This window comes from Pipistrellus kuhlii, unplaced genomic scaffold, assembly GCF_014108245.1.
Source record: "Pipistrellus kuhlii isolate mPipKuh1 unplaced genomic scaffold, mPipKuh1.p scaffold_m20_p_2, whole genome shotgun sequence".
NCBI lineage: Eukaryota > Metazoa > Chordata > Mammalia > Chiroptera > Vespertilionidae > Pipistrellus > Pipistrellus kuhlii.
This window is the reverse complement of record NW_023425515.1, coordinates 103,184,900-103,210,623: the sequence shown is the minus strand read 5'-3', so window position 1 is coordinate 103,210,623 and position 25,724 is coordinate 103,184,900. Positions and strand designations below refer to the sequence as shown.

The window sequence follows — 25,724 nt, the reverse complement described above, 5'->3', positions numbered from 1 at the left end:
AACCCTTGTTCAAGGGGACTCGGAGCTCACACGGCTGAACCCCACAGGCAGGGGCTTCCTGGCTGCCTTCTGAACTGTTTTTGGGTGGCCCAGTAGTGACAGCTGTAGGGAAATGGGAGGGGGATCTTCCCTCCTCTCCCAGGCAGCGGCTACAATCTCACCTGGAAGCAGGAGTCACATAGTTTCCTGGGAACACCCCAGAGAGCCCAGACCTCAGGGATGTGCCTTTGAACCAGCCGTCCTGACACTTCTCCAGGACATAGTACATCTCGCCTTTGCGCAGCTCCAGCTCATCACTCTTCTGGGGCTTGTAGGTGTAGAGCGCCAGGTACCTGCAGGCAGAAGAATCAGGGCCAGGGTCAGCAGTGGCAGGCAGGATGGGCACAGGGCCACTGTGTCCCCTGAGTCACATGTGAGCTTTTCTGTGGGTGAACCCAACCAACCTAAGAGCAGCTGATGCCTCTGGGGATTGGCACACACGGCATGTGACCTGCTTTACCCAGGAAAGCAATGAGGGGCTGGGGGAGGGGCATTCCTAAAACTGCCAGGTTCAGGGAGGCACTGCCAGGGAAGGGGCAGAGTTCTGCCCGTGATCCTAGAGTCCATGGTCATGCCCAGCCCTGTGCCCACCCAAGCGAGTGTGCAGCCAGGAACACCTTCTGCCTGACAGCTCAGGGAGGCTCCTTGAGCCGTGAGAGGCCCTGGGGTGTCAGAAGCAGATCTGGGGCGAGATTGTAGTCCCCCCCCCCCACCCCGTTTTTGTTTGTTTATTTACTATTTTCTACACTGTCTATAACTTGATGCTCTGGGCAAGAGAAACCTTAGGAAACACAGGGAGCATGAGAAAAAGCTGGAATGGGCTTTCCTCATTTAGTCTCCGGCCCGGCCTCAAGGCCCTGGGTAGAGAATTCTTGGTTGCATTCTTCCTTACAATATTTGTACCACAACTAATTACTTAAATCTCACAAAAAAAAAAAAAAAAAAAAAAAAAAGCTTATTTGAAGACAAGGAAAGAACAAACTTAGTGGTGGAAATTCCCACTTAGGGCCCAGAAAGTGGGCCTCTAAGCTGCCAAGAGCCACGGCAAGCCCCTTCTGTAACATAACTAATGACCTGACCCCAGTCTCACAGGGTACTGTGAGGACTGGGAAATGCTGCAAGTGCTTTGCTGCTTGGGGTTTGAAGAATGGTTAGTGTGAGCTGACAGAACTGTGAGGCAGTTCCCTGCAGGACACAGATTCACTAGACGTTGCCCCTCCCAAGGGTTGCCTGAAGTCCACAGGGCTCTCTGGGTTGGAGAAGCTGAGGTGCCATCTGGGCTCCAGATTCCCCTGAGGATCAGCTGGGCTTCCCCAACCACAGCTCAGTGCTTGCTCCCTCACAGGCCTGACTCCCAGCGGTAGTCCTCCCCCAATGCAGGGCAGTCCTCCATGTGAGCAGGAAACCCGACTACAGGCCCCAAGGCTGGCTTTCTGTCAGTTGGCCCTGCTGGCATCTTCACAAGTGTCCACACTCTGCCCACCAGGCTCCCACTCTGTTCAGGGTGACTTTTTGCCCTTCCCCTGTGCATTCTTCTCTATTCCCTCTGGGCCGGGGCCAGTTCTGCTCTCTCTCTGAAGGTGATCAGCATGACAGGGTGCAGAAGGGCAGGTTCCGTGCTGCTGCAGGAGCTTCCCACAAGGCTGGGTGCTGTCAGAGGCTAGGGTGTGGCCTCACCCCCCTGGTGCCTCACCACAGCCTCAGCAGGGACTTACGTTGCTGGGTCTTAATGTACTGAGCTCAGACTGGTCAAGCCCACTGCAGCCCAAGGTGCAGAGCCAGCCCTGTGTTACAGATCAGGGTAGAAGCAATCCTGTCCCGTGTGAGGCATGGTTCCCGACATCACAGAACATGGGGGCTGTGTAAACATTAGAAGGCAGCTTGGCAACCTCTTCCTGTCCCCACAGGTCCTTCACTCCCTCACCTGGCTCTGAGAAATCCACGGAGAAGTGGAGGTAGGATTCACTCCCAGCCCAAGCAGTGTCCTATTTACAAGGGCTGTGTGGCTTCTAGAACCAGACATTTATGCCCCAGGAAGCCCTGCAAGGCAGGCAGATGAAGAGCAGACAAGCCTGGGCCAGGGAGTGAACTTTGGGTGGCCACCCAGTACAAGGCAGTGAGAAGGGAGGGTGTGGGCTCCTGTAGGCCTGACTGTGTGTCATGGGAGAGATGAGCAGCCACCTCCTGCACCGGGTGAGCAAATTGAGATCTGCCTTTGTGTTTCAAGACAACCAAAGCCTTAGGGAATCAGTGACCATGGGGACTTTTATATGCTAGCAGTGGGTAAGAACACCCTTTGACCATTGGCTGACCTGAGCAATCAGGCCTTTCAATTATGTGGGCTCAAATTTCAGAGCATGCGACTTGACCTGCAGAAGGCAAACCCCACAAGGATGAGGATGGCTGGAGTCATTCTGTCACAGACCTTCTGATAGCCTGGCTGGAGCCTGTCACAGACCCCTGGCTCACAGCAGCACGATCTCTGCTACCCTTGTCTCTATGCAGGCTGCCTTCTCAGACCACCTTTGAACATGACTACTGCTAAGGACAGACAGACAGAGAGCAACCACATTCCCACCCTACATGCCTACCACTGGGATACATGAACTGCTAACTTCTTAAAGCTAAAAAAAATATATGAGTGATCAGGTTAATCTGACAAATTGATGAGGTCATTGAATTGTTTTCTCCCTAATAAAAAAATAAAAACTAATTTCAAAGGTCATGTTCTCAAAGTTGATTGTGCATAGCCTTGTAATGTATGATATTACTTGCTATGGTGCTTGGGACTCGGTACAAAAAGCCATGCGAAGCACACAATGAACCAGACTCAAGCATTGCTGGCCATGGTTCCTCTGCTACTCAGATGACCACTGTGACTAGCAGACACATCTCCGCCAAAATGCTTATATTCTTTCAAGGACAGTATTTGATATGGAAGTCTTCTTTCTGTTACCCAAATGAAAATCAACCCAAACACGGACAGCTGTGCTCTGGGAAGAGACAGAGAAGGAGAGAGCAGAGGGATGGGGTCCTCAATGGCAGATGGTGTGGGAAAAGAGGACTTTTCATCTCCACACAAAATTAAAAAGCTTTCATGGTATGAGAGGTCTGTGCATAGTGGGCCCTCCAAAATGTACCCACAACACCCGGGAGTGACCTTCTTGGAACTGTGCTACCTTTTGGGTCTCAAAGACAGAGCAGCCTTCTTGGGTGGCTGAGCGATCAGGCCTTTCAATTATGTGGGCTCAAATTTCAGAGCATGCGACTTGACCTGCAGAGTTGGGGACTTTGGGCCAACACCAGGAATCCTCTGCACCCAGTAGGGGTGAGGCTGTGGCTCTCATGGAACAAGGAAACACCTGTTGAAAGCCTGTGTACTGGGTATTCATTGTGAGACCCAAAAGTGGAACACCTGGGCCTTGTCCTGGAAGAGTTTACAGTGTCCTGCCTCTCATTTGGGGAAGTCCACTAGGGCCCAAGGCTCTCCTGTGGATGGAGAGCTGTTTTCTCAGGGAAAGGAAATCCAGTGCTAGAAGAACAACCATCACCACCATCCTTCCCACAAGCCTCCTCGGCCCAGCTCTGAGTGGAAGCCATTGGAGCTTACAGGAGAACCATTCAAGAAGACAGCACCTTCTGTCCAGTGTTGGTGAAAAAATGTGAGTTTCAGCCTAAAGACATCTAGAAGGTAGTGTACTAATCTATGCTCCCCTCAGGAAGCTAGGTTAAATGTAGGTAAGCCTCAATTTCCTTTTGTTTACCTGAATGATAATAACCTACTCACAGCATTGTGGGCAAATAAAGGGAGGATGTTCATGATTTCCTACCTGTCTCCAGGTAAGGCAAATATTTCCACTAGACTTAGGGAGGCAGGGAAGCATGTACCAGGGCATTTAAGCTACTTCTAGGGAACCTTCTGGAGCTTGGCTAGTTGCTTTTTCAAGAGGCATTTTGCTTGAAATACATTCTGTTCTGCACCAACACATATTCCAAGTGTCCTTCTCACTGCATAGTATCTGTGAAACTTTCCCTTTCCCAATTATTGACCAAATTCTTATTCTCCACCTTAGAACATCCATTCAGGTAACTGGCTCATTGCAAACAAAAGAACAGAAGGCAGTCTAATTCTTTAGAACAGTATTTAAGTGGGGAATTTTATACTGCACGTATCTTTTAAGAAATGTAATTGAATAAGAGTAGGTTCTAAGAAAGACAAGCATGTCACTTCTAGCAGCGGCTCAATGGGGTGTATTTGGTTGTGACACACAGCTGCTGTGCATGGGCATGGCAGTTACTGCTACTAAGATGCTGAGCTACTCTGAGCAGTTAGTAACTAGCCACCATGAAGACTCCATGACCCCCCACTGCACCAGCATCCTCCCACTCTGGCTTACAGCCCACACCTTCTCAGGGGCCTATAAGGTGTTCTCTTTGCTATGGTTGATCCTCTCCTGATTGGCCAGTGCCTGTATGATCAAATATTTTGATTATGCCCTCTGCTGATAATAAATGTCCTGGGGACAATAACATTTTAAAACCTGCTAGAGTTTTCTGCACTTTCCTGTCAGCAGTATTATTAGATGTACATAATTAAACTGACCAACTAGTGGACAGCCAGTGTGGCTTAGTGGTTGAGTGTTGACCCATGAACCAGGAGGTCACAGTTTGATTCCTGGTCAGGGTACATGCCCGGGTTGTAGGCTCGATCCCCAGTAAAGGGCGTGCAGGAGGCAGCTGATGAATATTTCTCTCTCACTGATATTTCTATCTCTCTATCTCTCTCCCTCCACCTCTCTCTAAAATCAATTAAAATATTTTTAAAATAAAATAACCAACTAGTAACAAATGAGACCCCTATAGAAACCATAAATTTCCATGGTAGCAGGGTGAGATGGAGATGATGAAAGCATGGGACCCCAAAACATAAACAGTAGCTCACACATTGAGAGGCAGCTGCCCTTTGGGAGCCATGTCCTGCTGTTCAGCTGCTGGGCTGGATCCAGAAGAGGAGTCCTGTAAACAGATAAGAAGAGAGTGAGCTGACAGGTGGCTCTGTCCAGGGAAGAGAAAGACAACGTCGCACGGCGTCATGAAGCATCTGTCCTCTCCTTGGGGTCTACTTGCCTGGGTTGTTAATGACTAACTGGAAAGAGCTTGGTGCCCAATGATGGGCCCACAGCAGCTTTCCAGAGCCCTTCTGGAGCAGCTGCTCAGAACCCCTCTCTGGGGCTGCGTCTGGGTCCATCATCAACACTCTATGCTGAATATAGACGAAGGCAATTTTGGGAAGCTCATCTTTATTCTTAGAGATTGAATGAATTATTCTTGTGTTTGTAAAAAGAACATCCAGATAAAACCTTTCATGTTATAAAGCCTGGGCTCATTGAAAAAATGCATTCCCAGAAGCTGAAGATTAATCTCTACAGAAAGCTGGTCCTTTGGCTGTGGACAGAGGGCAGGCTATAGGGCAACAGGACTGACAGAGCCTAGCATCTCCCACCTCAGCCCTGATGGACTCAAAGCTTTAGGATTTATGGTGCAAGGAGATGACTGGAGGGACTTCTGCTTCCAGATGGTTCCTTACAATCAGGTGCGTGTTAAGCTGGCTTAGGGAAGTGGGCTGTGCAGACATATCTGGGCTGTGCATAATCTTGCTGAGGTGATTCCTACACAGAGATCCTTAGACTCAGCCCATGAGAGACAACATTGACCCCCATCTCCTCACTACCCAACTCAGTCATCCTTAGGGCAGCACCTTGTCTTCCTGTTCAGGTGCCACAATGAACTGAATTGGGTCCCCCAAAAGATATGTCCATATACTCTTGGAGGCTGTGAAGGTGGCCTTATTGGAATAAAGGTTTTTGTAGATATGGATAAGGATCCTAAAATGAGATTACCCTCGATTAGAGTGGGCCCTAAATCCAATAACAAGTGCCCTCATGCCGAAGCCTGTTTGGCTCAGTGCTAGAGCGTCGGTCTGCAGACTGAAAGGTCCTGGGTTTGATTCCGGTCAGGGGCATGTACGTTGGCTGCGGGCACATCCCCGGCGGGGGATGTGCAGGAGGCGGCTGGTTGATGTTTCTCTCTCATCGACGTTTCTGGCTCTCTATCTCTCTCCCTTCCTCTCTGTGAAAAATCAATAAAATATATTAAAACAAACAAACAAACAAACAACAACAAAAAAACAAGTGTCCTCATGAGAAAAAGAGAAAAGGAGAACAGAGAGAGGGAGGAAAGCCATTTGAAGAATGAGGCAGAGACTGGAGAGATGCATATATAAGCTCAGGAACACCAAGTACTGCTGGAAGCCACCAGACACTGGGAGAGAGGTCTGGGATGGATTCTCCCTCAGCCTCCAGAAGCAGCCAGTCCTGTCTACCAATACCTTGGTTTTGGACTTCTGGCTTCCAGAACTGTTGCTTTAAGCCACCCAGTTTGTGGTACTTTTACAGCCGCCCCAGGGAACTAATAGAACTCAATTCACTAATCAGTTCTGCCCTTGCTTAGCTAATGAGCTACATGTGCTAAGGCAACCTTTTAATCCATCCTGGGAGGCAGACTTCCCTCCTCCACCAGGGATCATGAAAGGTGCCAGAAACCACAGCATGTCCACCACCTCTAGGAAGTTAGAAATTCTATTTCTTTATTCTAAGAAGTTAGAAATTCTATTTCTTCTTGTTTAAACAACAAAATGCCTGCTGGAATGAGAGCATGCAACACAGAAGCATAACTTCCCTCATTTCTCTAAGACACTGTGAAGTTTCAAGGGACTTCCCGCTCCAGCACCTGCGAGAGACTGCTTCTAGAGGCAGCCCCTCCCCATCCATCCCTGTTGCTGATGCAAGACACTGCTTCCTGGGGTGCTGTGTGAGAATGGGCTAAAGGTGGGGGACACTCCTCTGCTGAGCCTAGGAGGGGGGACAGATCAGAAGGCATTCACCATCAAAGCTTGGAAATGTTTTTCTTCAAGATGCTGGAGGAGTTCACCACAGCTGGCCAGGGACCTTCTCCACGGGCTGCAGGCTGGGGTGGGCACCTGGTTCCAGGCCCTTACCTCCCCTAGGGTATGGAAAGCACCTCTGGTGCTGGTTTCCCCACAGCTGTCCCTTCTTGGATGGTCCCTGGAGAAAGGTGTTGGCAGGATGTCAGGGCACTTCACTCTCTCACTCAGATACGGGCAGGTGGCTCCATGCTGACAGCCTCGGCCTGGGAGCACCCCGTGTGCCACTCGCAGGCTGAGCAAAGTCAGACCTGGTCAGTGAGCTGATGAGAAATGTTCCCTTTCCCCTTAGCTCTGCACATAAGCAAGAAAGTAGTGTGACAGTCAGTTGAGTTGTAGGGTTGTTCTGCCTACATGAGGCATGATCTAGGTCCTCATTGATGCCTGCTGACCACTGATTGTCAGGACTGGCTTGAGCACAGACACAGCCTCTATGCCCATTGTGGGCTTGCATGGGGGATGACAAGCACTGGATATGTCATTATAGACATGGGGGTCCCAGTAGTGCAAGGCCACAGGAATATACAACTGGGACCTCACCTGAGGGAGGGCTTCTGTGAACAGGGAGTGGGCTTGTTAGGTGAGGTGGTGAGGGTCAGATGGTGAAGGAAGAGCAGAGTAGTCTGACTAGCAAGGGCTGGCAAAAGCAAGCTCAAGGAAAAGTGAGTGGTGAGGAAACGTGCCCAGAGCCAGTCTATGTGAGGCCTTCTGAGAGGGTTCTGGTCTTCCCCTTGAGGGCAGAGATGCCCTGGAAGGCTGGCAGGAGAAAGACAGAGATAGAATCAGACCCATGATTCACAGGGGCAGGGGGTGGGAGGCCACCTCAGGAAGCATGAGGAAGGTCAGGTCTGGGTCAAGGGCATGGGGATGGAAAAGGTCTGGCATGTATAGGAGGTATTGGGTAAGAACAATTACAGCAAAAATAATAAAGACCATTCCCCCATCCAGAGTTCACCAGCATTTCTTCTGGAATAATGCATTTAATATTCAAATAAGCCTATAAAATGGGGTTTTTAAAATCAGCATTTTATAAAATGAGGATCTGAGGCACAGAGAAGTTAGGTGAATGGTTCACATTCATACAGCCAGTACATGGCCATGGCACTCTTCTCCTGTCTGCCAGGATGACAGAAACCTGTGGATGTGGTTCCTGCCTTGTCATAGCAGCAAAAGAAACACAGTTGACACTGAACACCATGGAAAAAAAGCCTGGCACATAGGGTCTTTAGGGAGACTTAGCTGAGCCACTTCCCTAGGCCTCGCACATCAGCTTGACTGGGAGTGCATGGCCCACCCAACAACAGCCACCCTTGCACTCCAGAAGAAAACTTGCTGGAACCCACAACCCAGTTCTCTCAAAACCTTTGCCCCTTGTCGCCAGGAAGCCTTGGGCGTGCTGCACAGGAGCAGACAGGGCTGGTCTGAGTTCCTGGTGAGCCTTGTCATCTCACAGGAGCCAAAATCTCCCATCCCCCTGGGCACAGAGGAGCCTGGGTGCTCCAGCTCTGCTGGCCTGGTGCCCACCTCCATGATGCCAGCCTGGCACGTGGAGGCCTGTTTGCTGAGGAAGGCCATCTGTGTCTGACAGAAAGCCAGCCAGGAGGCTCCACACTATGGGAGGCAATGAAGAATCTGGATTTTCCAGATGCGTGACCACAGAGCCCACTTCTGACCCCCACATGCAGAACTCCGGAACTAGGTCCCTCTCCCAGGGCAAATCCAGCCTGGTGGGAAGGAGGACCCATGAGGCGGTAGCCACAGCAGGACCTGTTGTTCAGCACGGTATGTCCCTAGGTCGGCTAGTGTGATGCACAAGACCAACGAAGCGACCCAGAACCAGAAAGGCAGTGTGGGAGCAGTGGCAGAACCAGGGGCTAGTCTCTGGGGCAGCCTGACCACGGACAGCACACTGGGGCTGTGGGAAATAGCACAGGGCAGTTCATCCTAACTCCCAGGCACTAAATTAGGATCAGTGAACCTGCTTTTCTTGACCTCTTGCCCTTTGTAATGACCTTCATTAAAATCCAGAGCCTGGTTATAACTTTCACCTCAAGTCAAAAGGATGGGAAATGGGTCTCAGGGTCCCAGTCACCTCTAAAATAGAGCATTTAATTCTAGTGGAACAAAGTGGGAACAGATTTTTAAAAATCTGTTTCCTTCTGCTCTGGGAGTTGTCTAAGTAGAGCCAGACTGCAGAGCTAGACTACAGAGCCATTGGACCGCTAGCACCCATGGGCCTCCTTGCTCGTTTTTAGAACCCCCAGGAAACATTGAGAGTGGTGAGCTATGGACCAGTAATCCTGGAAGCCCTGTCTGGTTAATTGAAAATAAGGTCCCCCTTCCCTTATTCTCCCCCTGCCCCTTTATCTTACTCGTGGAAATAGAGCCAATGCCATGCCTAGAAATAGAAGGCATCTGTAAGAGTCTATAATAGTAAAAGGGTAATATGCTTATTAGACCAGATGTTATCCCAGACATCATTCCGATGTGCTTCTGGATGAAAACGGGGCCAAAGGGAAGCCCAGGTCCCAGGTGCTAGAGGGCAGCTGGTGCTGGCAGTCAGGGGAAGGAAGGCCTACTTTTGCACGATTTTCGTGCATCAGGCCTCTAGTAATGATATAAGTACTAAACAAAGTGCTCAATCTGGTTTTGAGATCTGGCCCTTCCACACTTTGTTGAAAGAGAAAGGAGTTGGCCAGTGTTAAAGAGATGCTAAAAACACCCAAAACTAAACCAAGACATCATCCACATACCATCAGATCTACTGAATGCAAACTGAGCAGGATAATGTTATTCAGAGGCTATGTATCATAAACCATGAAGAGCACCTCACTGAAAGCTGAGAGTGCCAGTCACATATCTGTCCTGGTAGTGACAGGGAGACACACCCACCATGGTTAGAGGTCCTGAGAACAGGCAGCGAGAAAGGTGCTGCCTTGACCTCCTCCAAGCTAGTTCAGGGGATGGATGCTGAGCACTGATCTGAGGATGGAGCCCCCAGACCCAGAAAGGATGCCTAGTGCCTCCCCATCCACGCCCTGAGGATGTTACCTGGGTGGGAGCACTGCAGGACACATGCACCAAGTCCCGGATCCTGGCTGTGGCCCGGGGGTCGCTGGAGCTGATTAGCACTGGAGCACTGATTTCCACGGAATGCCTGTGGCTGGCAGCCTGCGAGGACCTGTGTGTCAGGCTGACTGCGGTGAAGGAGTGACGTTTCTTAGCATTCTTCTTGCCGTCCACACGCTGCTGAAAGGCACTGACTGCCCCTGTGTTGCTTAAAGTGGCACCTGGGGCCACACTGGCCACTGCGCAGGGGTCAGAGGGTAACGAGGCATGGCAGTCAGACACAACAGCTGGGCTGAACTTGTCCATTGCAATAAGCTGCTTGGCCGAGTCATTGAGCTAAGTGAGAGAGGGAAAGGGGCTTCATTAAATAAGGATCACATGCCACATCCAGCTTTCTGAGCTTACCCAGCCTGTACTCACAGTTAGAAATGAACACTGTGTTCAGACTGATCAGATCTTTCTAACAGGGCATCAGGTACGAGAGGTGCAGCCAAACACACAGTGAAGGTTGGAGTGCCATCTAAGGAGTTTATTGAAAAGGGTCTACCACATCTGCTCCAGTGGAGCCCCCTGTTCCTGGACTGCCCATTTCTCAGGGATGAGAGAGAGAGAGAGAGAAAGAGAGAGAGAGAGAGAGAAAGAGAGAGAGAGAGAGAGAGAAAGAGAGAGAGAGAGAGAGAGAGAGAGAGAGAAGCAAGGAACACCTGGTCATTATCTGCCAGTCACCATGGCAACAGGTTGTAGGCCTGCCTTGCAAATCTCGTCACCCTGGTAAGAGATTTCAAGGCATGTGACCAGAAGGCACTTTCTAGCCAGTGGTGGCTGCAGGTGGCAGGAAAATGTGGCTGGCGAACAGGAGCCTGATACTGAGTTGACCTGACCTGGTTCATGAGAGGTTAAAACTGCATTCTTTCCAGCAACTCTGCAAGGGCGAAGGGCACAACTCCTTCCTTGATTTCCCACCCACGAGGTCTTTACAGGGAGAGTTTGATCCTGGTGAAGCTTATCAAGGAAGTCAGGATGGGTTCTAGTCCCTGATAGCCTGCGTACCTGAGCCCCAGGGTTCCAGGCTCCATGGTCAAGCAATGCCTGAGTCTGGAGGGGCTCTGGGAGAGGGGTGCTCTCTCCTGTTGGGGTCCAGCGGGGCCTTGGTTAGATGAAAGGTCAGTTCATCATCTAGGAGCCAGAATGTGCCGCTGGCTCTTCCACCTGCAGTAAGCTTTTCATCCGAGGCTACAACGGAGCTGCTTCCCCAGAGGCTGCACTGGGCCCCACCTCTGTTCATGCCAGAGGGAGAACTTGCAGAGACTGCAGGACTGAAGCAAAGGTGGCCGTTCCCATGGGCTCAGAGTAGCCAGGAAGGACATGCGCTGTGAGAATGAGCTGGGCCCATCTGCACAGATAGTTAAATAAATCATGCTAGATAAACATCTGTGGAATTCTATTCTTTCTCCCTCCTCTTTTCAGAAGTAGCTGAAGAAACAGTCAATGCCAGCTAGCTTCTGGGACCTGCCCTGGGAAGCACAAAGGTAAACAGGAGGGAACTTGAGCCACTGGTCTGTTTTCTCCTCTCCGGACAGAAAGGATGTGGGGTGGGAGCCCTGGTGGAGCAGGCCTGGTACTACTGGTCTGCAGAGTCTGGAATGATGCATGGGGTTCAGATAGGAGCAGTCTGGGATGAAGCACAGGGTTTGGGCAGGAGCAGGGAGAGCAAAAATGCAGCAAGAAAATCCCTAAAGGCAGGAGGTCCTTGCAGGCAGGTCCTTGCAGAAGTCCTGTCGGCTTCACCCTGTGCAGGAGCCATGCCCATGTCCTCAGCTGAAGGGAAATGTGGGCTGGAGCCTGCTGGGCTAGGCCAGAAAGGGCCATGCCCCACGCAGTGGAGTCTGGCCTCAGGAGGCCTGGGTTGGGAGATTCCCTCACCGGGAGCCATGGAGACTCTCACTCAGGGTCACTACTAGAGTAAGGAGGCCGCTGCTAACATCTTGATTAAGTTAAAATGTTTTAAGAAGACAAAGCTCCATTGAATTGCAGCAGTGGGAGCTCTGACGCTTCCCCTCCGCAAGGCCAGGCAGATGCTATACACACCACTGACCTGGAGGCCGTTGGGCTGTCAGCATTTTCATTACAAACACCCGTTTTTCAGAAGGAGGGTATGAAAATATCACTCCAGGCCCCCAAACGGGTGATCTAAATCCAGGATTGTTTACTTTGAAATGTTTTCTCCAACAAACTCAGCTGCTTTGCTCTATTTTATGTCTTTCATTTGCTTCCTCCCTCAGTCCTAGCTTGAAGAACACCACAGCCCCTGTCCCCCACAGCCCTGTGGGTTCTCCAAAGGGGGCTCCGGATCATGGTCTGCACTCACACTGCAGGGCCAAGCACAGAACAGAAAAGCTGGAAAGCACAATGCCCCTCATTATGGGCATCAGAATATGGTAATATTAACACTCCCTGTGTGTCTCCACTTGGAAGGTTATTATACAGAATTAATAACAGAATTCCATTCTTCCCCAAACAATGGCCCTGGACTGTCTCACGGAGTTCACTATTCCTCTGTTGAATCAGTATTAGAAATTTCGATTTCAAGACCAGGAAATCCAGGCACCTACAGGTCAGGTGTGTGCACTTCCAGTCCACGCGATGCCACAGGGAGCTGAGCATAGTGCCAGGAGCGCTGAACTGCCCACCACTGGCACTGCTGGCCACTGCTGGGCCAGTCCTCAACCACATTGCCCTCTCCTGCTCCATGGAGAACCAGGGTGCAGGAGCATGGCGCCTTTCTCACCCACCCCGTAACAACCCAAAGCTCCTGATCGGCGCCAAGAGTGAGGGCCAATACACTTACAGTGCTTTCAACAAATTATAGGAAAAGTAAGAACTTCTGCTTTCAGTTGTTGAATTCTCCACATTTCATCAGCAGCTCTTAGCAGTGAGAGAACATCCAGGGAAAGGCCTACTGAAGAGGAACTATTCAATTTTGTCTTTAGTAAATTGTTGTTGGTGGCAAGTAGCTTCTTATTGGAGATAGATAGATGATAGATAGAAGATAGATAAATGATAGACAGATGGTAGAAAATTACTCAGAAACTGACCACTATGCCTGGAGCCCGTGGCTTGTTACTAGTAGACATTGATAGGTGCAGTGGGAGAACTTCAGCTCTGGGCCTTGCTCCTGGAGATAAGCTCACTGTCCAGCGCAGCTGGACAACAAGCTCCATGAGCCATGTGACATGGTACTCAGGGATGGGCCTGGCAGCTGGCACCATCAATGCTGTCCCGGTTGGAAGGCCTCTCTCTGGGTGCACATGTCCACATCACATAGGCCCACCATTGCAGGACACCTGCAGCTACCACAACCTGCCACCGGTGGCTCCTACATTAGACTGTTCAGAGCAGCCATAACATCCCATTCCCTCCCTCTCCAACTGAAGAAAACAGATGGCTCTGCTCTGTGCTGTGTAGGCACTGTGGCTCAGTTTACCAGGGCCTGGGGGCCCAGGAGAGCCAGGAGATAATGAGCAAACATGGGAGATTTCTCCTTCTTTCCCCCACAACCAGAATGCTAGAATGTGCTGTAAGTGGCTGTTGACTGGGAAGCAGTAGGGTGTGGTGATGTGGACAAGTGCTTCCTGCCTTAGGATGCTCCCCTCTTTCAGCCAAGATGCTCACCTGGGAATGAACGAGCTCTGCTCTTTGTCCACAGGTGGGGTCACCTGATTTGTATCTCAAGTGGGTACCTGCAACCCCCACAGACAACACACTCAGACAGACTGTGCTTTGTCACCACACACATAACACATCAACGATCAATCAACCAACGCATCCAATAACTCTAATTTTGATTGTTCTTTATGGAAATAGAAGACATTTAAATATACATATTATTGATTTTTTACAGAGAGGAAAGGAGAGTGGTAGAGAGTTAGAAACATTGATGAGAGAGAAAAACATCTATCTGGGGATGTGCCCACAACCAAGGCTCATGCCCTTGACCGGAATCGAACCTGGGACCCTTCAGTCCTCAGGCCAACGATCTATCCACTGAGCCAACTGGTTAGAGCTAGAAGACATTTTCAACTACCATCTGAAATGGAAACAGAGTGGCAGCCCCAATGTTTAAAAGTCTTGATGAGCTTGTTCATTAATCTAGGACCATCATTGGCGCCTAGAAAGAAAGCATCTCCCTCTTCCTCCCCCCTAAACAGGGCCTGGTTCCTCATGCTCTGTGGGTCCCTCTGCAGGGCCAGTGCTCAATCTACACACTCCCAGGAGCACATCCGATGGCAGGTCAGCTCACCTTCACACTGCCCTTTACCGGGGTCCCGTCTGGGCAATAGGACAGTGATGGTCAGTCAAGGTGGCTCCCCAGTCAGGGACTCTGTGTCCTGCCTCTGTGGTTAGCAACTGTGGATGAAAAGGGGCCACATGCTAACCTGACTAACTCAGGAGAGGCCTGTGTGGTGGCTTTTCAAACTCAGAGACCTAAAGTAACCACAAAGGAGGAGCTTTTATGTTAAAAGCTTTCATTTCAGATAGTCATGTTCTAAGCTAGAATCTTCCCTGACAAAGGTCAATCTTTACCTTAATTGAGTCTGTCTATTGTCTTTTGCATCTAAGATAACATATTTTTGGAATGTCAAGGTAACTCTCTTTTTCTGGACCCCTCAGACCACAACCAATGCACCTGGACAAAGATCCTAAATTCCTCCATTGCTATTTTTATCATGTTTATTACTGACTATTACCTCCCCTGTACCCACCTATTAAAAGAAGTATGTGTCTTACCATTTTACTCTTTATCCAATCCCAGAGGTTCCCTCCCTCCCCACACCCCTGCTTTGCTTTCTCCTGCCTCCTTAATCTATCACCAATGGATTTCATGTACCCCACATACACCTCCTCTTTTAATTGTAATGTATAAAATAAGGCGCAGGACTACCAATCTCTGGAGCATTATCTCAGCCCATTGAGATTTTGCTTTGTGGCAATTGTCAACAGTTTGGCTCAAATAAACTCACAAAATTCTCTATAGGCTTGAATGTTTCTTCTGTTAACAGGACCTTCCTTTCAAGATTTTGTCTCACTAACTTTATTAATTCATATTTCTCCACAACCACTCTTTTTCTCCAACCTTGGAAACATCTAGAAAAGTCGGGAGGACTGTGGAATTCCTTCCTGCCATTGTTTAACTAGTTCTACAAGTGGCCTGTTACAATTGGCTGTATTAACCCAGTTGCGCCTGAACTTAGAGACCAGGTGGACTAAAGACGGCTCTCCACAGCAACGTAAAGGAGCCATGAGCCCCCAGGGGACACGAGGCCAGCACAGATTTCGGTACTTGGTCTGGGAAAGAGCCGCCAGGCCCTGTGCAGAGCGCAGTCACCCAGACACACCTGTTCTGATCGAGAGGACTTTAAGCTGAATGTGTGTAGGAGGAATTTTCAAACAAGGAATATGATTGGGAAACCAGAAAGGTTCCCAACAGTCCTCAAGAAAAATAACTGGGAGATAAATATGCACTATCAACACATTTGCACCAGGGAGCAGTGGGCTTGAGACTGAGAACTGGGGAGGGAAGTGTGTCTCCCCAGTCATGGAACTCCAAAAGCCAAGGGAGAGACCTGCTAGAGAGTAGCACTCACAACAGAAGAGGAAGGTAGCCCACGAGTCCTTCTACAGACCCACCAGGTCTTTCCTGAGTACATGCCGTGTCCAGGCTGACCCAGGTGCTGGGACTGCGACAGTAGCACAGGCCTGGGACTTCACTGTGGACTGACTACTGAGGGAGCTTGTCAAAGATAAGGACTCAGGTTCCATAGATTTGGGATGCCACCCAAGTTTTTGCATTTCTTTAAGTTCCAGGGGACAAAGCAGTGGCTATTGGTAGACTCTATTTGAGCAGCGAGCTTCTAGAACACTACCCACAAAATACCCCAGGACTAAAGAGGCAGCTGCTGCTTGGCATTCCCTTAATGCTCTACTCCCCCACCGTGGGCAAAGTGCAGGATGGGTCACCACACCTGGTACTTGGCCTGGGATTCCTTACAGTGTCACAAATTCAGGAGCGGATGAAGAATGGCCCTTACCTGCCTGAAACACTTGTCAGGAGAAATTTCAAGAGCTTCCTCCTCCGTGAGATTGTGAAACACTTCATTCTGTACAAGACTAAACTATTAGCAGGGGTGGCAAGAACAGAATTATTTCCTTTTAACTCTGGCTCTCTTTACCCTCCACTGTGAAGGTCATACCTGGAACACAGCTACAGCCTGTGAGAAGAAAAGCTACCCAAATAAGGGCTCTCAAATGCTGACCATGCTGGCCAATACAAGTGGCTTCATGATGACCACCAGCCAAATATATTAAAGATCCACCTTCGACACCACATCTGACCCTTATACCAACTTTCTGAGTTGATATCAACATAGCAGTTTCACGGATGAGGAAGCTGAGACTCAGGGAGTTTAAGTCACTTATTCAAAATCACAAGCTTACCAAGCAGCCCATCCCTGCTGCTCACAACTTTCTACCACATCACATTGTATCTGCCATCACAGCTTTTACTACAGAGTGTGGAGATGCTTTTCTGGTCTTGCTACGTTTAGGTTAAAATATTAACTTATCACTGAGGTATATCTTTGCTCACTCTCCCTGCTCTCTATCTTGAGCAAGGTGCAGGTTCTGTGTCCACTCTGTCCCAGGTGGGAGGGCCCAAGGCCCATGCTTGAGAGTGAGGAACTAGCAAGTTTCTTTGCTTCTAGATATGATCTATGTTCTTCTGACACACACACACAAACACACACACACACACACACACACACACACACACACACACACACATATATATATAGTCAGGGTTGTATCATCTAAAACAACCACAGGCTCGACCGAATGCCAACAGCCTGGACCAAACACCAGAGAGAGAGAGGTGGGGTTGATCAGCAGTGGCAGCCAAGCCTCTCTCTTTCTCCCAGAGGTCAGCAGTTCAGCCCGCTAGCTAGCAGCCTGGGGCAGCTGCTGATTGCCTTACCTCTATGATAGGCCTGGAGATAGGCCCTGAGATGCTGACTGGCATAGAAACTGACCAATCAGAACCTACTCTGGGTAAACTGAGAAGGCAGAACCTAAGGTGGGGGCTGAGGAGGGGTTTTAAGGGCAACAGCTGGTGTAAGGTGTCAATTTTTTAATACTGATTTGGCAGTGTGGTGCATATGGCTGGCTATCAGTCCAGATATAAGGATTATGTGTTTATGTATGCCAAGAGCATTTCCTCCTGCTGAAAAAGGCTTTTATCCCCCATTTATGCAATACTATTCTATATAATCTATCTATACTAATAAAAGTGTATTATGCTAATTAGACCAGGTTGACTGGCCATCTTCCAGATGTCTGACTTCCTTCCAAACAAAGCTATGGTAGTGAGGGCTGAGGCAGAGGCCATTAGGGCAATCAGGCTGGCAGGAGTGGGCAGTTGGGGGTGATCAGGCTGGGAGGGGAGGGCAGTTGGGGGCAACTAGGCTGGCAGGGGAGGGCAGTTGGGGCAAGTTCAGGCCTGCTGGGAAGGACAGTTGGGGGAGAGATCAGGCTGGCAGAGGAAAGCAGTTGAGGGAGAGATCAGGTCCTCAGGGAGGGCAGATAGGGGCGATCAGGCAAGCAGAGGCAGTTAGGGGTGATCAGGCAGGAAGGGGTGATCAGGCTGGCAGGGTGGCAAGGGAGGGGTGATCAGGCTGGGAGGCGGAGGGGTTAGAAGCGATTAGGCAGGCAGGCAGGCAAGTGGTTAGGAGCCAGTTGTCCCAGATTGTGAGGAGGATGTCCCACTGTCACTTTAGGCCCCATTCCTAAACTGGCAGTCGGACATTCCCTGAGGCATCCCAGATTGGAGAGGGTGCATACCGGGTTGAGTAACACTCCCCTCCGTGCACAAATTTTGTGCACCAGGCCTCTAGTCAATAATAAAGTTAACATTTCCATAACCATCTCTCATATACTCATCTTTTCCTCAGCTAGATTTAAGCACAGGGTATGAAGACTTACTATGACTAAAAATCCTCAATAACAGCCCAGTAAATTTTCCTTGAAACTTAAGATCATGTTAACATAGAAATTGTGTTGCAAATTTAGTAATAAGAAATACAAATAAGAACAGAGTTTTAAACACACATTCATCCCCTTTCAGTACAAAAGGTTTGCAGAGAAATAAACTAACCTCTAGGATCATTCCCCTGTACCTGGCCTTGAACCTGGCCTCAGTCCTGGGTCAGCACAAGGCTCGCAGCCTGCACCTGCCCCTGCAGCCACAGCCCAGGCTCCCACGTGGGGAGGCTGGCCAGGAGCACAGGGGTCTCTGCAGCCCAGGCCCCTGGGTAGAAATGGCAGTCCTGGGAAAGCCTGGGCTGGCCTCAGACTCTGGCCCTAACATAACACCGGTCACCCCTCTTCTGAGAGCTGGGTGCCCTTGCCTTAGTTGGTTCATGGACATTCCTTCTCCAGATAATTGTTTTCCTTCCCTCCATATGGAGCAGAAGATGATTCCAAACTGCCTATTTATTTATTTACTTATTTATTATATTTTTAATCCTTAGCCGAGGATATTTTTCCATTGATTTTTAGAGAGGGTGGAAGAGAGAAGGAAAGAGAGAAATATCAATATGGGAAAAACACATTCATTGGTTGACTCCTGCATGTACCCCGACCAGGGCCCTGGGCTGGGAGGATCCTGCAACTGAGGTACATGCCCTTGACCACAATTGAACCTGGGACCCTCTAATCTACAGACAGACACTCTATTCATTGAGCCAAACTGGCTAGTGTCAAACTGCCTTTTTAAAGGGCTGACATTATTTTTCTTTATTCACACGATAGTCTCAGAAACACCACACTAGTAGTAAAATTCAATTTTGCAATAAGGTGGTAAGTGACATGGGGAGTGACACCTGAGCTGGAGCCCCAGGAGTGCATGCTTGCAGCTGGCCTCTGCTCCATGCCAAGGCAGGGAGGGCTGGCCTGTTAGAGAGGACAGAGGAAGGCCAGCCAGCATGGTGGAAGCAGTGAGCAGGTGGAGGGTATGGGGCGGGGTGGGGAGTGAGGCCAGTGGGTCCCATGGCCTGTAGGCTGTGGTGGAGTCTGGATTTATTCCAAGAGCAACGTGCCCTCCTGGAGGCTTTAAGTGGAAGTGAGGCATCCTGTTAACTTTGTAGAGAAGGTCCCAGTGGTGCATGGGAATGGACTACAGAGAGGAGATGGGGTGAAGGGCTGGCTGAGAGAGGTATGCCAAAGAACGACTAGCCTGGGCAAGGGCTATCCTTAGGTTTTCTCCCCGCAGCCTGAGGGGCCCAAGACACTGTGGGTTTCTGACCACAACATCTTGAAATTTTTATTCTAGAAGGTTCTTTTTATAACCATTTTATACTTCCAGGCTATTAAACCACCCATGCCTCCAGGTGAAGACAGGGTTGGGCTTAGAAATGACAAAGACATGGTCAGGAACAAAGCCTGTGTGCACTGAGCAGGGGAGGGTCCAATAGACCCAAACCCAGATTCAGTCGCTCAGCCATCCTGGCCTCCACTGTCCCCAACCACAGGACAGCTCAGGGCATGCCACCTCATGGATCCTGCACCCCTTCACCTCTTCCCTCAGTGGGGCCTTCAAAGCACACTAATTAAAATTATAGTTCCCCTTTCCAGCTTCACTTTTCTCCATAGAGAATATACTCTTGGTAGAATTGATTCCTTCTATTTGCTTTCTCCCAGTATAGAATGGGGGACTCAAAATAATTCTCTTCTACTGTGTTCACGAATGCATTCCAAGGAAAGAAGAAAGGAGGGGGGAAGGAAGGCAAGCCTAAGTATTAACTGGAGAGCAACACGGGGATGGAAATTTGCTCCTTCAGTCAAGGACTAAGATGCACCAACAAAATCTAAAGCAGAAGAAACAATCCCCCAGAGGCTCACAGCCCTTCAGCAGCAGGTGTGCTTCTACTTTACAGATGAAGCTGGTGACTGAATGGGCAACATTTGCTCTCCTTAGACACCTGGCATCTACCAGGGCCTGGCCCTGAGTGCACATGTATGTGGCAACTTGTCAGCCTCCAGACTCTCACTAACACAGCTCTGCTGTGAGCCATGGGCGGTGGGGCAGGAATGTCACAGATAGCAGAGACATTTGGAAAAGTGCGGCTGACAACCCAGACTTTGCCTCTGCTTCTGACAGAGTCCTCTACAGCTTCCAACTGTAATTCTTCTGGCTCTCACTTTGAAGATTTGAAAGAAATAAAAGCTACAGAGAAGAGCTTTGAGCTTCTCTGACAAGGTCGAAAAGAAACAAGATGAAACCAGAATTAGCTGTGTTTTGCAATGATCAGTTGGATGGAGGTGTCTGTAGGTCTCCCCATATGCACATGCACAGTTTGAGCATTTCACCTTTCTCTGGCCACCAACAACTTGAAATCTCTCCTTTCCAAACAGGAAGTGATAATACAAGGTAATAGGGGGAAGCATAATGCCCAGTGAGGTATTTTTCCCAACTGGCCCAGAGGGTTAGTTAATGCCAAGATTAACTCTGGATTTTCAGCAGTGAGCTTCCAAAAAAAATCCCTCTGTGGAAAGGAAATGGGTGAGATTTGGTATAAGGGGCTCCACAGAGATGTCAGGGTCGGGCCCGCTGCAGCCTGAGGTACCTGTACACAGTGCCTGATGTGGTGCTATCCACACTCTGTACAGGGAAAAACTCAGCACCATTTCCAGACACCATGAGTCACCAACCCCTCTGACAGAAAGGTAGAAATTAAAAGGTAAGAATGTGGAAATGAAAGAAAAGGTTAATCAAGGCATCGTGTGCCTCCAAGTTCATGCTGAAAACATCCCAACTAAGGCCTCTTCAGAAAAGATCAATGAGTTATTCCTTGAACTTCAACTAGTTGTGAAATAAATAAACTATCTCCCTACTATGAGCTAAGCACTATGCCAGGACTGGAAAGGGAAAAGATTATATTTTATAGGTCTGGCCTCAAAGGGTCTTACTTGTATAGTTAGGGAGACAAATATGAATAACGGCAAAGCACTCAGCAATGATGGAATGTAGGACAATAGATATTACATGGCACACACATTATAGTACAAATAATTCAACAAGTTAAAGGGGGGAGATATCACAATGGGCTGACATCTATGCACCTGTCCATTTTTGTTAGGGGAAAATACCCAGTGATCTTGCACAATGACCATAAACAAAACTGCATCTTCCCCAACATCCCCTAGCAGGAGCCCCTTAGCTGTTTCTTTCCTGTTTCCCTTTTAGAGTCTTTCTCACATTACTGCTGACATTGCATAATCAAGGTGTCCTTAGAGCTAGAACCTGGTGAGGAAGCAGGGGACACAGCCAATCAGAAGAAATGGCGGGATACTCTAGCAGTGTAAGAAACACACACATAGACACCAATAGGAAAAGTAGAAATAAAAAGACAGGATAAGAAGGTGGAAACTCCAGAGGGAAGGTGAGTCAAAGTATTATGAAAGTTTGCAGATTCATGCTACAACCCATCTCCACAGTGAACAACCACCTAGAAGGCTTTCTCCTGGCTGTACCTCTCCATGGAAAGTCCTTGATTGGCCACTCTGGGCAAGTTGGGGACACATAGCACAGGAGAACCACAGCTGACCTATAGCTTTTCTGTCCTGCCCCAAACACTTCTTTGATTCTAATTTTCTCAATGCTATTTCTCCCCCCCCCCCCCCCGCAGTTTTTTCCTATATAATAAAAGCCTACTATGCTAAGTGTCTGGTTGTCCATTCAACCAATCAAAGTGTAAATATGCTAACAATATGCTAAGGGAGCTCAACTGCTCGCTATGATGTGCACTGACCACCAGGGGGAAGACACTCTGACCTGTAGGTTAGCTTGCTGCTGGGGTCTGCCTGGCCCATCAGGACTGAGCAATACCACTGGACATGCCCTGGAGCCCTCCCATGGTCCCTCCTTGGCTGGCCAACCTCCCACGTTCCTCCTGGGCCCTGATCGTGCAGCAATGGGGTCCCTCTGCCTGGCCTGTTGGAGGAGATGTTGAAGAGCCAGTTTCTGTCCTATCTTGCAGGCCAGGCTGATGGGTATTTTCCCCTAACAAAAATGGACACCTGGTCTCTAGTTAATATATAATTGACATATAACACTACTAATTTAAGGTTTACAATGTCACCCTTATTTCAAAATTCCTACACCATCAAGATTAACATCTACTTAGCCAAGATGAAGTAATAAGGGTAATATTTACCCTCTCACTTAAAATGCTGAGAAGAGATCTATGAAACACGGTTTTCAGAGATGGGACATCAGATGGATCAGGAAAGGAATTACTGACAGGTGCAGCCTGTGGGATGAGCTGTGGTTGTCCCTGGGTCCCTGGGCCTCCTCTGAGTTGAGAAGATGAGAGTTTCAAGTCTGGGAGGCCATGCGGCTGGAGTGCTGGAAAAAGAGGAGTCTGTCGAACCCCCCACCCACCCTGTGTTCAACTGAGTCCTGATGAGGGCCCCATGCAAAAGCAGAAGGCAGAACAATCATGAGGCTCACACAAAGCTGGGACAACATCTTGGTGCATGGAATGAAGAAGACTGTAGATTCAGAAGAGGGAGACTTCACCCCATTAACGAACAGAACAAGACATAAAAGCAGATCTCTGAAGCTTTTCTCAGTAAATTAGTGACATTCCAGGATAAATCCCATATACACCCAGACCAGCCCCACTGCCCCCATGCAGAGGAGTGGCCACCTCTCTAGCAGGCCCGTGCCCCCCACTCGCCAGCTCCCTTCATCAGGCTGCTGTTCATCCCTTCCACACAGATCAGGATTTTCCGCAGTGAGCTTCCAAAAAAATACTTCTGTGGGAAGAAAAGGGGTGAGGTTTGGTAGAAGGGGCTCCACAGAGATATCAGGGTTGGGCCTGCTGGCTGGCCCCACAGGGCAGCACCAGATGCAAGCTGGGAGGCTGTGCGGAGCAGCTGCAGCCTGAGGTACCTGTACATAATGTGCTCGTCTCACTGCTTCACAGCAACACGTGGAGTTGTGGCTGCACGTCACCGGTCTTAACATTGCATCGGGTGAAATGTTTTTAAAGATGGTAAGGGCACAAACCTGACACATGAGAATTTCCTTGCTCTCCTGCCCCTGACCACCTATAACAGGGTCACCATTTCCAGACACTGTCTGCCTGCATGCACTTTCTGAAGTTCTCACAGCCCTGATGGGAAGCCTTGCAGAGAAGCTGGGGAGATGCGATCCACCCGTGTTAGCAGCAAGGTGAACTCCCACCAACACTTCATAGAAGTCAGTAAAAGGTGATAAAAGAAAAGAAAGAGTAATAGAAGATGTCCTTTAATCCAAGAGAGCCTCTTTGGCTAGTAGCCACTGCCTGGCCCACTGGGCTGGCAAGTGTGGGGAATGGCCTCTGTCACCCCCAGAGGCACCTATATGCAGGTGAAATGGCTCCAAACCATCACGTCCTGTTTGTGTACTGCTGACCACCCACATGGGGCCTGTGCCTCATAGATCCCCTCGATATGACCCTCTGATGTGGTGCCATCCACACTCTGTACAGGGAGAAACTCAGCACAGAAGCTCAAATAACTGGATAAAGCCCATGTAGCCTCTGGTTCCAGAGTCAAGACCAAGAACAACAGGCCTTCCCGCCCCCTACCCCCCAGCATTCCCAGATGGGAGGGAGGGGCAGAAGGTGGTCAAATGGGAGCAAAAAGTTAGAGCTCCCTATTTTCCTCTCCCACATTGAATTTCTCTTTAAAGAGTTGCAGGAGTCTTTGGAAGGAGGAGAAGCAGACAGACCAGTAACTGGCAACTGAGAATGGGCTCCCCTTAACCAGACTCACTTAATGGGCTCTTACTACACCTGCAAATCTGCCTTTGGGACCCAATGCAGATGTGGGGCTATGGACGGCACTGAGGGAAAAAGGGATGGGCACTTCCATTGGCATTTCCATCATCCAGTTACTTTTTCTGTAGGTTATTACCAAATGCTTTAATATCATATTTAGAAAACAGGTTCAAAATAGCATTCTCCCTTTATAAAAAACAAAGCAACAGCAAGACAGCATGCTCCATGAGCAAGAACAACTGAGTTCAACTTCGCAATCAAATAGGACTCAGAACAAAATTGTCTAACATGCAATTACAACAAATGTGCTGACGATACAGACTCCAAGTGGGAAGCAGTTATAACTGCTATGGCTGTTTTTGGATATTACACTTATTTGGCTAAATCAAGATTTTAGCTTTTACTTCCATCATTTCCCCATAAATACAAATTTATTTTTCCCCATAAGTAACATGGCATCAACAATTTCCCCTCACATCACATAGGATTTGTTCAACACCAAAACTGAGGCAAACATCCTGATGCCAACAGACACGAGCTGGGATCTGTTCCATAGTCAGAATCCTCGGGACTCCCACTGGCCCTGGGATGCGCTGCCCTCTACTGAAGTGCACCCCTCCTCCCCAGCTCCCCACCACTCAGAATACAGCCTCCATGAGACATGCCTGCAGCTGAGAACCAGGCACATTGTGGGAGGCTCTGAAGGATTCAGATCACTGGCATGCAGAGCAGTGGAAGGGGAGGAAGCAGGAGGGCAGAGCTGTCCTGGGGCAGCAGGACCAGAGGACAGACTCACCATGTGTCATGCTTAGGCTCAGTGAGGAGCAGAGACTAGTGGAGGTGGGGGGGGGGGCGGGTGTTGGGGGCAGTAATCATTCTAAAGAGACACCAGGATGCAGGCATGAAGACCCAAACTAGGGGAGAGCTCCACTTTCATACCTTCTCGGCTGGCACCCATACTCATGGTGGTCCAGTACAAGCTGGTAAGTTTGATTCATCTTCATGCCAAAGACCTAGAGGAACAGCTCCAGCACAGACCTCTGCTTTGTACACCCACCTGCCCATGCGACTCTCCTTTCAGCTGCTCACAGACCTCCCATGTTCAGTCAGCCCAGTGCCAGCCTTCTGGTCTCTGCACACCCCACCCTTCTTTACTACCTCACCTTCCACCTCAGTTGGTGACAATTTCATTCCTCTGGTTGCTCAAGCAAAACCATGGGGAAAATCTATTACTCCTTTTGCTGCCTTGCCCTCATAAGCAATCCACCAGCACTTCCACTGGGTCTGCTAGCACAATATCTGATGATCTTTCCACCTGCATGCCTACCCCAGACCTGAGCCAGCCTCACCTATTACCTAGAACAGTACAATAGCTTCACTACCTACTTCCACTCTTAGCTCCCATCTATCAGTGCTCCACACAGATGGATCCACTTAAAGGGACCCACTTAAAAATTTCCAGTTCATCTACTTCAAAAGCTTCCCTATTTCTCTCAAAACAAAAGCCAAAATTCCTAAAAAGACCTTGAATGGCCTACATTATTTCACCTTCTTTACCTTACTGACCTCAACTCCTATTACTTGACCCCTTTGTTCGCTTGGTTTCAGCCATTCTCCCCTCCTTGCTGCTCCTCAAACAGGGCAGCCCATTCCTGCCTCAGGTTCTTGGCACACTTGCCCAGCACATGCTCTCTCTCTGTTTTCTTTTCTTTTTTTTTCTTTTTTTAAAATATATT

At 49.2% G+C, this 25,724-nt stretch overlaps 1 protein-coding gene across 4 annotated transcripts in view; it reads right to left on the bottom strand.

The window, feature by feature from the left end:
- The window catches only part of SH3RF3 (SH3 domain containing ring finger 3), a 215,440-nt gene that overhangs the window by 34,299 nt on the left and 155,417 nt on the right, over positions 1-25,724 (bottom strand). For 3 of the 4 annotated variants that reach the window (XM_036447977.2, XM_045584183.1, XM_045584184.1), the window contains 3 exons: positions 10,094-10,447; positions 4,982-5,055; positions 162-332 (listed from right to left, as the gene is read on the bottom strand). In XM_036447977.2, coding sequence (XP_036303870.1) covers positions 162-332; positions 4,982-5,055; positions 10,094-10,447 — 599 coding nt within the window. The remainder of the gene's footprint in view (positions 1-161; positions 333-4,981; positions 5,056-10,093; positions 10,448-25,724) is intronic. The other variant, XM_045584185.1, reaches the window with a different exon arrangement.